At 30.9% G+C, this 12,786-nt stretch overlaps 1 protein-coding gene across 1 annotated transcript in view; it reads right to left on the bottom strand.

Annotated features, from left to right (window-relative positions):
- The window catches only part of LOC135961449 (5-hydroxytryptamine receptor 2A-like), a 56,549-nt gene that overhangs the window by 42,572 nt on the left and 1,191 nt on the right, over window positions 1-12,786 (bottom strand). The window contains exon 2 of the mRNA XM_065512949.1: window positions 10,421-10,648. Within this exon, the coding sequence (XP_065369021.1) occupies window positions 10,421-10,648 (228 nt within the window). The remainder of the gene's footprint in view (window positions 1-10,420; window positions 10,649-12,786) is intronic.

The raw sequence follows: 12,786 nt of genomic DNA, 5'->3' as shown, positions 1-12,786 counted from the left end.
ACACCACCATAGTGGGGAGGGTATTATGCGTTTGTGCAGATGTTTATAACGCCCAAAAATATTAGTCTAACACCCACCTTAAAGTATACGGATCGAATTAGAATCACTTTCTGCGTCGATTAAACGATGTCCGTTAGTTGGCTGGCTGGCGCAGAGTACAGGTCGCAATTTTAAAGATATTTCGATCAAACTTGGTACATAATATTTTTTCGCCCCAAGGACCAAGCCTATTGAAACTGCCTGAAATCGGTCCATTATTTCACCTAGCCCCCAAACAAATGACCTTCCGAAATTAGTCTTTATCGGTCATAAATGTTTAATTTATATATGTATCTTCACAAATTTCGCTCCAAATAAGTTTTATATATACAAAATTCGTGTAACCAAATTTTGTTGCGATCGTTCCATAATTAGTCATAGCTCCCATATAGACCCGCTTCCGAAAATCACTTCAACTTTCATAAATCGCTTAAAAATGTTGGAATACTCACAAAATTCAACATAGTAAACTTTCATATAGACATAAATCACACTACCTAATTTCATGGTAATCGGTCCATAATTGGTCATAGCCCTCATATAAGGCCCACTTCCGAAAATCACTCAAAAATATAAATTATTGAAATTTTAAAAGAAAAATGTTTTTGCTCTTTCACTTAGTGTAGGGTATTATATGGTCGGGCTTGACCGATCATACTTTCTTACTTGTTTTCAAATATATTTTGACATTTTCGTTAAATATATTACAGATAACACATTGAAATTTGTCCTTTATTTCTCCTTGAACCCCCCCCCCATACAAATTTCTTCTTTGCATGCAATGTATGAAAAAACGTACAAATTTTTCAAATGGGGCAAGGGTTGTGCAGCATCTGAAGAGTAATTATAAGCTTAATATTTAAATATTTGGTATTGGTGAAAACACTAGGAGTAGGAGATTGATATTTTAGTAAAAATAAAAAATTTTATGAATTTTTCGGATGTTATTTACTTTAAAAACTAAAAAAATATAATATGATGATTTTCCACGAAGAAAAATATAAAATTTGAATTAATGTAATATTTTAACGGTTAAAGATATCACAACTAAATTTGGTACTAATGTAGATCCAAGTGTTTCTAAATCAATGGTATTTTAACTTTTGAGATTTTTTATTTCTAAATACCGAAATTTCTAAAACGGGGAAAATATGTACCAAAAACTGATTTTTTTTAGAAAAGTGCCTACTGTGAAGTTATTTACCGTGTGATAGTAAAAAACCTTTGTAAATATTTAAGAAACATATAGGGTTATATAAGTATGGAGGTTTGTTGAGGATCGGTGCTTTGACTTTTTAGAATTTTTTAATCAAACCTAAATTTTTGGTTTAAAATTGGCCATATGGGCTGGTGGGGACTAGGTCCCCTTAGGGGAACCAAATTCTACTTTACATACTTTTGCATTAAGTTCTCTTTCTGGATCATATAACATTTTTATATAGTCCCAAAGAAATTTTTTTCTACAAAAGAAAAAATTTATGATATTTTTTGGGAAAAAACGTAAAAAGTACGGCCCTTTTAACATTTGCCAATTTTGGATGCGTGTGACTTTTTATAGAGACGAGATAACTGTTAAGAAGTTTATTTTATTATATTTAGAATTTTATCATCAATACAAATGATATTTTAAAATAAATGTGGACCTTCAATGCCGAACCAACCTGACGCACGAATGAACGAATCTATCCTTCTGACATCCAGAGTAGATAGGTCCTCTAGACCGTGCAAGAATGGACTACCTATTGTCGCAGTCCGAACCTCTGCTAGGGCAGGGCAGAGACAGAGGAGATGTTCAAGCGTCTCATCCTTGTCCTCATCATGGCAACTCCTACAGATGTCATTAAATGGAGTATTCAGTCTCCTAGCATGCGCACCTATCAAGCAATGCCCCGTGAGCACTGATATGAGAGCTCGTAGCCTAGCCCGAGGTAGCCCTGTGAGGGACATTGACCTATGATAGTCAAAAACTGGCCATGTGAGTTTTGATATCGATTTTTTTGATATCGAATTTGTCAGATTAAACCATCTGAGCTGAGCAGACTCAAATAATTTACGCTGTATGATTGACTTACAGCATTAAAGCGGTAAACCGACCAAATGATCGATCTCATCAGCTTATAGACGTGAGTCTCTTTTGGCCAGTTCATCTGCAATAGCATTGCCAGATACACCAGATTGACCAGGCACCCATAATAATTCCAGGTTAGAATGTCTCGCCATCTCGTTAAGAGATACCCGGCATTCATGTACCAATTTGGATGACGAGTAGACGCCAGATAGGGATTTTATAGCAGGCTTACTGTCGGTACAGATTCGGATATTCACACCTAGATAGGAAACTTTATTCCTACCAAATACAGAGAATTACCTTAGCGTAATTTATATTTGACTTTGGTGTCGATTCGGCTTATTGGACGGGCTTCACATACGATCTCTTACACTTCCCGTTATTGTAATGGATGAATTTTTCATCGCAAGAAATGATTTGGTGTAAAAATTATTATCTTTTATAGAGTTCAAGCATCATTTTGGACAAGCACAGTCGTCTTTCAAGTTATCTCGGCTTCAATTCACTGCTTCTTGAGTTACTCCCAATTATTTAGGAAGCTCTTATTGAGTCTTACAATAATCTTCATGGAGTAATGCCTCCAATTCTTGGAGGTCTTCAAACTTGTTTTGGTAATTGTATGGTAGTGTAGGGTATACAAATGTTAGTCGATTTGTATACCCACCATCAAAAAATATGATTTTGTCATTCCTTTTATAAGAAATCAAAATATTTGTCGCAGATTTACAAGATAAGAAGATCTAGATATGCTGTCTTTCTGTTGAAAACACAATAGGACACAAACGAAAGGAGCTACATAGCTTAATGAAATTTTCAACAAATAAGGCACAAATTAGTTCTAATTTCGCTGAAACATTCATACTTGCCTCATTATAACACAGTGCAACAGTGAAAAAACACACGATCATAACTATATAGGTTCGACAACTTTGCTAACTATTGTTATTTAAAATTAGGAGTCCCTGGAAGTTATTTTAAAAAAAGGAAAAAAAAAATTATTCTTCCTATATTTTTTCAACAAAAGTGCACGAAAAAGCAATTTTTTGGAAAAAAATTTTAACAAAATTTATTTGGCGGACTCTTAGCTATATTATTGCCATATAAAGTTAAGCCGTATCACAAAGTGTGAATTAGCTGTTAACCAAAAACTGATGATACCCTTTTTAGGGGCCCCACTGATTTTCAGAAACTTTGGGGGATCATAAAAAAATCGGTCACCAAAATGGACAAACTGAGTATAGGGTTTTACTACCCTTTGATAGTAGAGTCGAACCTATACTGTCATGATCTTGTGTTTTTCCAAAAGTCTTCATTTGTTGCATAGTGTAATTATTATCGAGATAAAATTAGTCTTTTAGGAACCTAAATCTTTCTACCAACTTTTGTAAGGATCAGTCCATAATTGACCCTACCCCCACATAAACTTCTATATCAGAATAATATTTTATTATTAAATAAATCTGTATTTGGAAATTACAGATTTATTTCCCCTACTGTACGTGGAAAAATTTTAAGTTTAAAATGAGATTATCTAGTAAAGATATGTGTTATGGACCTGAAAGAATAGATTCTATATATGTTTGAATATTTGAAATCGGAACAGAAAATTGGGATCATGTTCAATTGTGCTCATAGCCGAGGTACCTAAGGCCTTGCATCCTTGCATGTTTTTTAAAAAAATAGAAGCTTTAACTCAGCTATACAATTTCCTTAGTCATGTTTAATTTTTGAAAATTTCTTTATTTTGCTTTAGAGTCATGTTACTGACTTTTGTATATTTATATACAAAAGCGATTCCAGTTTTCATTGAAACTTTTTTTTTTAAAGCAACTTTGGTTATGACAGCCAGCATATAATTTGATAGCCTCTGTATGATTTCAAATTTAATGCTGATACGTTCAGTTTATTTATTTGTTTGTTTTTCATTTTTTTTTTAATACCAAAAAAACGTACTTTTTATACCTCACATTTATTTTCCATTTTGAGTTATTTTCTTTTGTTTTAATTTTTGATATAACTTATTTTAAGTTGTTGCTTTTTTATGGTCTAAATATGAAGTGATTGCCACCATCTGTCACATGCTGCCTTCACTCAGCATTCGCATTCGTATTCCCATTCCTCTCCCTTTCGTCCTTTCGTTCTGTATCGTTTTGTCATGCATTGAAGTGAATTGATGTTTATAATCGTAAAAAAATGTGAAACAATGAATTGAAATCGAAAATGAAAATGAAACTGAATGAGAAAAAAGTCTTTACGCAATTTCTGGTTGTGTCATAAAAATTAAGTTGCAAATTTATGACCAACCAAAAAAATATAAAAAATATCATAAAAATAAACCAAAGGCTGTCGGGCGGGTAGGCAGCATTGCACAGCTCCATCACTCAACCAGAAGAATTATTGGCCAGCAGGAGAGAGAGAAAAAAAAGGGAATTATGTCGTACTCGTTCGTATCAACTGGAATTATTGGAGGCACACATTTCGTTAAGCGGACTTTGATGTACTTGCTGCTATATATTTTGGGGGTTTTAGTTGTGGTAGGTGGTTCGAATGCTGGAATATTCAAGAGTGTTCGTGTATTTACTGTTTTTCACAACTTGCCACTCTTGTCATTGGCCGTAAAATATCATTACATTCAGCTGTTTTATTTTATTTTCATTTCATTTCGTTTATTTAATTTAGCTTAAAATAACATATTTTGCACATATAAATTAACCATAAATGTCAGGTGAATTTTATGTTCAATTTGTTGGTATTTCTTTATTATATTTCATTTTTATGACCTTTTTTTTAAATCAACAACGAAACTTTTCAAAGTTAGATTTCCACTACTATTAATTATTATTTTTTTTTCTCCTGGCAACGAGTTTTATGATTAAAAGGATGTCTTTTTAATTTAACGCCAGGCCAAAGCATTAATTTTCTTACACAAGAAAGTGACATAAACAAAAGGCTGGAAATTTTGACGGTTACTCTAGCCGTATTTAATGACAGTTTAGAGGTTAGAAGTTAATAGCCATCTATGAAAACATTGGGCATAAAGCTAATTTTAAGCAAATATTTTGTGAGCTAATCTTGTGGCAACATGAAGGTTTATGGCTTTCTTTTAATTTTACTGGGCTATTATATAGTTATTCAGCGTTCTTATTATATTTAATTTTTTGAAACTTAGGGAAACATTTAAAGTTAAATGAAGTAATTTTTAATCTTGTTTTAGTTAAATTTTGATGTAAAACTGTTTAAAGTATCGCATTGACACACAATCTTTCTCGAAGATGAGAACTTTTGCAATAAGAATATAAGTTTTTTTTTATATTTACATTGGACTTACAAAATATTCTGGGTCCTTGTAAAAATCTAAGACTATCTAGCTAGGTCCATCCGTCTGTTGAAGGTACGAAAGGCCTCTGTGGAAGAGATTAAGGGAATACATTTTATTCCAAATATTCTTTGATGATCAGAAATGTTTGGTATTGAAAATAAACAAAATCGGTCATGTAGAACCAGAGTTATGAACCAAAATGTAAGACAATCTCCAATAAAGTTATTGGTTTTGCAAGATTTAAAAATGCGGGATTTACAATAGGTGGCGTATCTTTTGAACACGGTTTTTGTTTTTAATAACTTATACGTCATTTATTCTCACTTAGTTATTGAACATTATGGTGAAAACAACAAAGTTTTTTTTTTGCTACGAAAATGTTGAATTTTGTGCTAACAAAGTGTGATGTGCGGGAAGTTTTGCTTTACTTCTTTAATTAGAAGAAAATGACGCTGAAGCACACCGATTGCTAACCAAAGCTTATGGTGAATGTGTTTGATCGGTTTCAATGTAAGCAGAAATTTCAAAATGTTTGCGAGCAGCAGGATTCATCCAAAACCAGGAAAATTATGTATCATACGAATTGAAGCCGAGAGAACTTGAAAAATTTCGCACGGAATCGCTACTGCCGATGAAAAATGGATCCATTAGGATAACCTGAAGTGTAAAATATCGAATGTGAAGCCCGGCCAACCAGCAGAATCGACACCAAAGCCAAATATCCATGGCGCTAAGATAATGCTCTGTATTTGGTGGGAGCAAAATGGCCTATCTATCCAGATCATCAACAGGAACCTGTATCGAATGTAACTGATTCGATGCAAGCATTGAACGAATATGCGGCCAGACACGAAATTTTTTTGTTGCAAAATCAAAAACTTTGTCGAGTTTTTTTTTTTCCAAATGGGCCCTCTTTTTAATTTTTTTTTGCTCAACAGAAAGCTCAGATATTTTCCTTGAAGACCTATTTAGTCGCTTAGTGGAATGCAAGTGGGATACCTATCAAAATAAATGTTTTGTAACTCAAAATATGCAATTCTTTACATTTTTTTTACCAAATTTTACTTTTTTAAAGTGGGCCCTTTTTTAATTTTTTTTTTCGCTCAAAAGAAAGCTTGGGTCTTTTCCTGTAAGACTTATTTGGTTGCTTAGTGGGATGCGAGTGGGATATATAGCAAAATAAATGTTTTGTAACTCAAGATATACAATTTTTGATTTTTTTGGGCAAAATAGAACTTTTTTCCAATTTTTTTTTTAAATTTTTTTTTTGCTCAAATGAAAGCTTAGGTCCATTCCTTTAAGAAGTTGGGATAGTATCAAAATAAATGTTTTAACACAAAAATTGTATGTCTTGAGTTACAAAATATTTATTTTGATAGATATCGAACATCCCACTAAGCGACCAAATAGGTCCTCAAGGAAAATATCTAAGCTTTATTTTAAGAAAAAAGGGCCCATTTTGAAAAAAAAAATCAAAAAAGTTTTTGATTTCGGAAAAAAAATATTAAAATTTTTTTATTTTTTTTTTAAATATTTTTTTCGAAAGATTGAAGAAATAGCTATCTAAACTATTTGGGACACATTTTGCTAAGAACAATAGTAATAAGTTACATGGATGAGAAAAATCACATGTTTGGCCAAAATGTCAAATTTTGAACCACTCTAACTCCGAGAGTTCTTGACCGATCTTGTTGAAAATTGTGTCCGAATTACTATCCAATAGGTCAAACCTTGGTGCAAATTTCATCCCGATCGGAAGACATCGATTTTAAAAGTAGGTTCACTTGACGTGAAATCCCCCATATATATCTGGATCGTTATAGATAGCGGAGTGGGTATAGCCACAGTCTGTATGTTGAAATCCACTTTCCTTAGCTCCCAAACAACTTTTATAAATTATTCATGCATCAATATATCCGCTATAGATCGAGAAAATCGGCCCACAAATAGCTGAGATATAAGGAAAAAACCTGGAGAACATCGATTTTTGCCCTATTTTTTATCTATATCTAAATTACTAAATAACTAATATAGATAATATGGATATCTAATGATAGATATTTCAAAGTCCTTTGCAACGATAAGGCCATAGTAAGTTGGACTACAATTGGTCAAAATCGGGAAAAATATTTTTTAACAAACATTTTTTTCATAATTTTATTTCCATGCAAAATGTGTTTTTTGAAAAAACGTAAAAAATACGGCAATTTTTACATGTTCCAACTTTGGATGCGTGTAACTTTTTATAGGGACGACATAACTGTTAGCAAGTTATTTTTATAGTATTCGAAATTTTATCGCAAATATAGGTGATATTTAAAAAAAACAACTTCGAAACACCGTAGGCCTGACATATCTATAAAACTAAAAAAAGATCGAACAAAATTAAAAAAAGTAAATAAATAAATCTAAATAACTCTTGACCTAAAAGTGATAATCTACATATGTATATATATTTTTGTAGATCTTCTCTAGGGCTATTTATATTTTAAATATCAGCTCATTCGGATTATAAATAGATTTTTGGCGATTTTTTTTTTAAAAATGTGAGACCCAAGGTGGCGTGCAATTTTGCTAATTAAGCGTAAAGTGCTTTATCTACATCTTTGGTATCTTTGGTGACCCCCACAGAAATTTTCCGGCAAACATTTTCGTCGAATATTTTAATCCTTAAATGTCCTTTTTGAAAGGACTTTTTTTTAATTTTCTCGAAAAAAGGGTCAAATTGACCCCTAAAGAGAGGAGCTAAAGGGTTAAGATCTTCCACAAAAATGATCCCCATAAAAATCCACAATATAACTCTGACAATAAGAATTCTCTTAGACATTAACTTACAACATTTTTTTCAGTTAGTATACTGTTCCCTTCGATCAAAAAATGAAAACTTTGACTCACTGTAAAAAAAAATTCCGACAAGGTGGACTATAAGTTTATTCTACAAAAAATTATCTGCTCAACATGCCCTTTTAGAATTATGGAATCGCTATTCTGTTCCAATCAAAAAGTCTCAATTTGTTGGACAGTGTAATTTTGAAAAAAAAATTTAACATTTTTTTTTTTAAATTTTGTTTACCTAAAAATATTTTACATTTATATTTTAAAGAATAATTTGGTTAAGGGTATATAAGATTCGGCCTTTATTCTGCCTTTTACAATCCTTTGTGTTCTTTTCTGAAAAAAAATTTTTTTTGAGCTTATAACGTGTTCTTTTCAAATAATGTTGCCCTAAAAATCGAAAATATGTTACATGTTTCACCGTAAATTTTATTAAAATGATGAAAGACAGCTCTTTATAAAAATATAAGATTCGGCCTTTATTTTGCCTTTTACAATCCTTTGTTATGAAATAGTTTTTGTATTTTTTGATTTAAAGTGTTAAAATGGCAGCAAAAATTATAGTTTTTGAATATTTAGAAGCTACATAAAAGAAAGTTGCATAAATGACAATGATTTTTGTTCTTTTGTGATCGTTAAATATATAACACATTATGAGTGTAGGAGTACAAAATGTTTCGGTGCTCCCAAGGTATAGTTCTCAGTTAAAACCCAAATGCTGAACATTTTAGCGAAATCGGAAAACGTTTAGAGGTTGCATATTTTATTCGAAGTATCAATATTGAATTAATTTAATAGTTTTTGATTTTCATTTAACCATAGATTTTGAAATATAAAATATAAACATTTTCTGACATCGTTAAACTATTATAACATAACACCAAAAAAATCATAAAATTTCAAATCCAAAATTTTAAATTTTTAAACGAAATTTCGAAAATCTAAAAAAAATAGTTTTAGATTAAAAATTAATTTAGGTAAAATTAAAAAAGTCAAATTTTTGACGGTTATATCTAATATGGGTTAGTGTGTGGACCAAAATCGGTTCAGTACTAAAAACAAGTTATGGGAAAAAATAAGACACAATAAAGATGAATTGAAGCAATTAAATATTTGTCATCCCATCTAAAATTTTCCAGACACAATTGGTAAATTCGGTCATAAAGATTGTATTATGAAAATGTTTTCTGTGTGTATTCTTTAAATGTAATATCAGATGTTGTAAATGTAATTGAACAACATTAATACACACTTATATACATAAAAAACATTTAAGTTCGGTCAACCCTTGTAAATTAATATTTAATCTACGGATATTGAAATTATCCCAAGCATAGCAATATTAACAAATTGCTTTCAAATTAAGCCCGACAATCAGTAAAGATATTAAAACAAATTGAAAATGAACTTCAATATTTTTTACATATTTATGGAACATTTTACGAACGAAAAAAAAAATACAAAAAATAACAACTAAGGCAATAAAATGAGAGCTGCAAATAAAATTATTCGCAATTGCCTTGTATTTGAACAGGTTTGAAATAATTTTCTCATATAGAATTCCATTACAACATGACATGTTTAATGCGCATAAATACAACCCCTCATTATGCCAATTAGTTTGGGATGAAAAACGAAAGAATCAAATTCAATTTTTCGTTTCGAATTTTATTTTTCTCCATTGGGTTAACTAGAGTTGTTGTTGTTGTTGTTCATCTTGATATTTTTGTCTTTGTACAGGTTACAAAGAAGAAAGGACGGTAATCGGATTCGTAAAATTAAATCGTCACACACTTATAAACACGTATGGTTTTGAACAGGCTTGATATACATACATATGTATGTACATTACATTGACTCTCAAGAAATTGTGTTTTTGTTACCCTACTCAAAATATACCTTGGGTAAATTTACAAAAGTACTTGAACAAAACTCTACATTAAAAATAGATTTTCGAAACATTCTAGCAATGAGACGGGCATGTTAAATTTCCCTTTAAAAGTTTGGTGGGTATTTGTAGGTAGCAGCTGAGTTGTGTCTCTAGTTCCAAGGTCTGCAGGATACATAACCATCATATCTTTCCTACATGTATGTATGTTTGTACAAAACTCTTACTATTTACTTAAAGATTATCTGTATGGTAATTGGAGATACTTTACCTCTTCGGTATTATTTAAATTGATGTTAGTCACTTCAATGCCAGCACGACTTTTACTATCCATATTACTGCTGCTGAACTCTGTATCCTCCACTTCAACCGTATTAACTGTGTTTGTTGAATTGCCCTCGACCAGACCCAGTGTTGTGGCCACATTCTTTTTACCATTTGAAAATTTACCAATACGTAACCGAAGACGTTTACGTTTCTTCTGTGCGCTTAAATCGGGCTGCAAATAAAGAAACACAAAACAGAACATGATAGTTTATGGGAGAAACTCAAAACAAAATTATACTGTAAATCTAGAAAATAACAGAAAAGAAATCTTTTGTGGTAAACATTTCAATAAAAGTAACAAATCGAAAAAAATCTATAAGAGTATTATTTTCCTTTTCGTATTTTGTTAAAAAGGAATACATAGAAGAAAAAGTGTTTGTTTGGGTAGGGTTTGGTTGGTCTTCAATTGATAAGCCATGGTTTTCGCATGAAAATGTCCTTTGTTTATGATTTTTTTTGTCGATGAGAAAAAAAAGGAAAACTTGGAAAAACGTTAGCAATGTTTCACAAAAAACAAGTGGCACATCAATTTCAATGATTTTGTGTTCAGTGCAGGGTAGAGAAAATTAAAATACAAGGCTTCGTTTAAACTTTCTGAAAGTAAAGCTAAATCTTCAATTTTGAAGTAGATAAAATCAATATGTAAAAAAAAATGGACGTTAAATTGTTAGCTTCTCTAAAGTGTCAGAACTGAGTGCCAAGTGTTTCACAAGAACGGATTTGTCAGTTTTTTTTTAATAGTCATATGAAAAACTTTATTAGTTCCACAACTAGTTCTAGGACGTATCTAGTTTGGCGTTGTGACTAATAACACGGTGCTACAATGGAAAAAAACTTGGAAAACGACCTAGCGTAGGTTATAGGGGTTGCTGAGTATATTAGAAATTGTGTCAAAAAATTTCCAAAACACCCTCAAATTCAAAAGTTATTCTGAAAAAACCGTTTTCAGTTATGTCCGTGAACTTATCGATCTGTAACTCAGTCAGTCTCTGTCCGACTTTAAATTTTTAAACAGGGTTAAAAAGAAAACTGATCACTCTTTAAAATGGAGTGCATTTTTTGATACATTTGTTAGTTATAACTATTGTTTTTGTTAAGAATATCTAAAAGAAAAACAAAATTTATCAACTTTTTTGATTTAAATCGCTTTTCATTGCTTATTTTGATATGGAAGCTTATACAAATTTATATCAATGTATTAAGGAAATTTAGTTCTCAACAAACCATCGTTTTAATTCTTCAAATCGGATGAAAATTGTAAAAGTTATTCAACTTTTCAATAACACCATTTTTAGTATTTTCTCCTCCAGCCCATATGAATAAAAAAACAAAAAACTATACAAAAAAAAATTGTTCTACAATTTTTAATTTACAAGGTAAATTTTATGGAACTTTTTTCGAAAAAGTTTAATAACTTTTGCAAGTATAAACCGATTTTAACAACTAATATCTCGTTTTTATCTACATAAAATTGCCTATAAAATACTGTGCAAAAAAATAGGGGTTCATAGACAGAAATTAAAATAACTATTGTTGAATTTGAAAAATTAGGAAAAAAATAAAAAAGAATGCCAAACTATTTATAAAAACTTACACAATTAATAGGAATATAGATCTTATACATACATTTTACGAAAGCTTAATTCTTTACCTAACTATAGTTGTTTAAAATTTTGAAATCGGTCGAAAAATGTGTGAGTTAGAGGTATTAAAGTACTACGACCTACCCTAAAACAGTTTTTTCAAAATATCTCAAAATTTTGAGGGTGTTTCAAAATCTTTGAAAACGGTTTTAGTATGTCCTCACCTAGGCCTACAACCTCCATTAGGTGGCTTTTCAAGTTCTGACAAAAACTGTCATTTTGTAGCAGAGTGTAATTATAGAACCAGTTATCTAATCTCTGATTTGTGCTTCAAATCGTCACCTGGGTAACTAGTTCTACGTAACAGAACTTGTTTATCTGCCAAAAATTCCTCGTCATCAAATTGTCGATGTCTTAGTTTCAGAAAATGTTCTTCAATATTCCTCATAAAAATTTTCGCTGCCTTCTCTGCCATTTGGGAATAAAAAATTCCTCTCAAACACGCCAGAATCCCTATTAATATACCACTATTGTTTTTTATTCGAAAGTGTAATATTTAGAACTAGTTTTTGATTGTTTTATAAAATTACAAATAAAGTGGTGTAAAAAATCTTTGTTAAATATTAAATAATTACATTTTATATTCCAATTTTTTTTTCAATATACATTTATTCAAAGTATTGGCCATTGTTTGCTATGATTTTTCTGGCAACATATGGATTCAGAG

The sequence above is a fragment of the Calliphora vicina genome, chromosome 5 (genome assembly GCF_958450345.1).
Source record: "Calliphora vicina chromosome 5, idCalVici1.1, whole genome shotgun sequence".
Taxonomy (NCBI): domain Eukaryota; kingdom Metazoa; phylum Arthropoda; class Insecta; order Diptera; family Calliphoridae; genus Calliphora; species Calliphora vicina.
The sequence above is the reverse complement of the archived record's forward strand: the minus strand, read 5'-3'. Positions and strand labels throughout refer to the sequence as shown.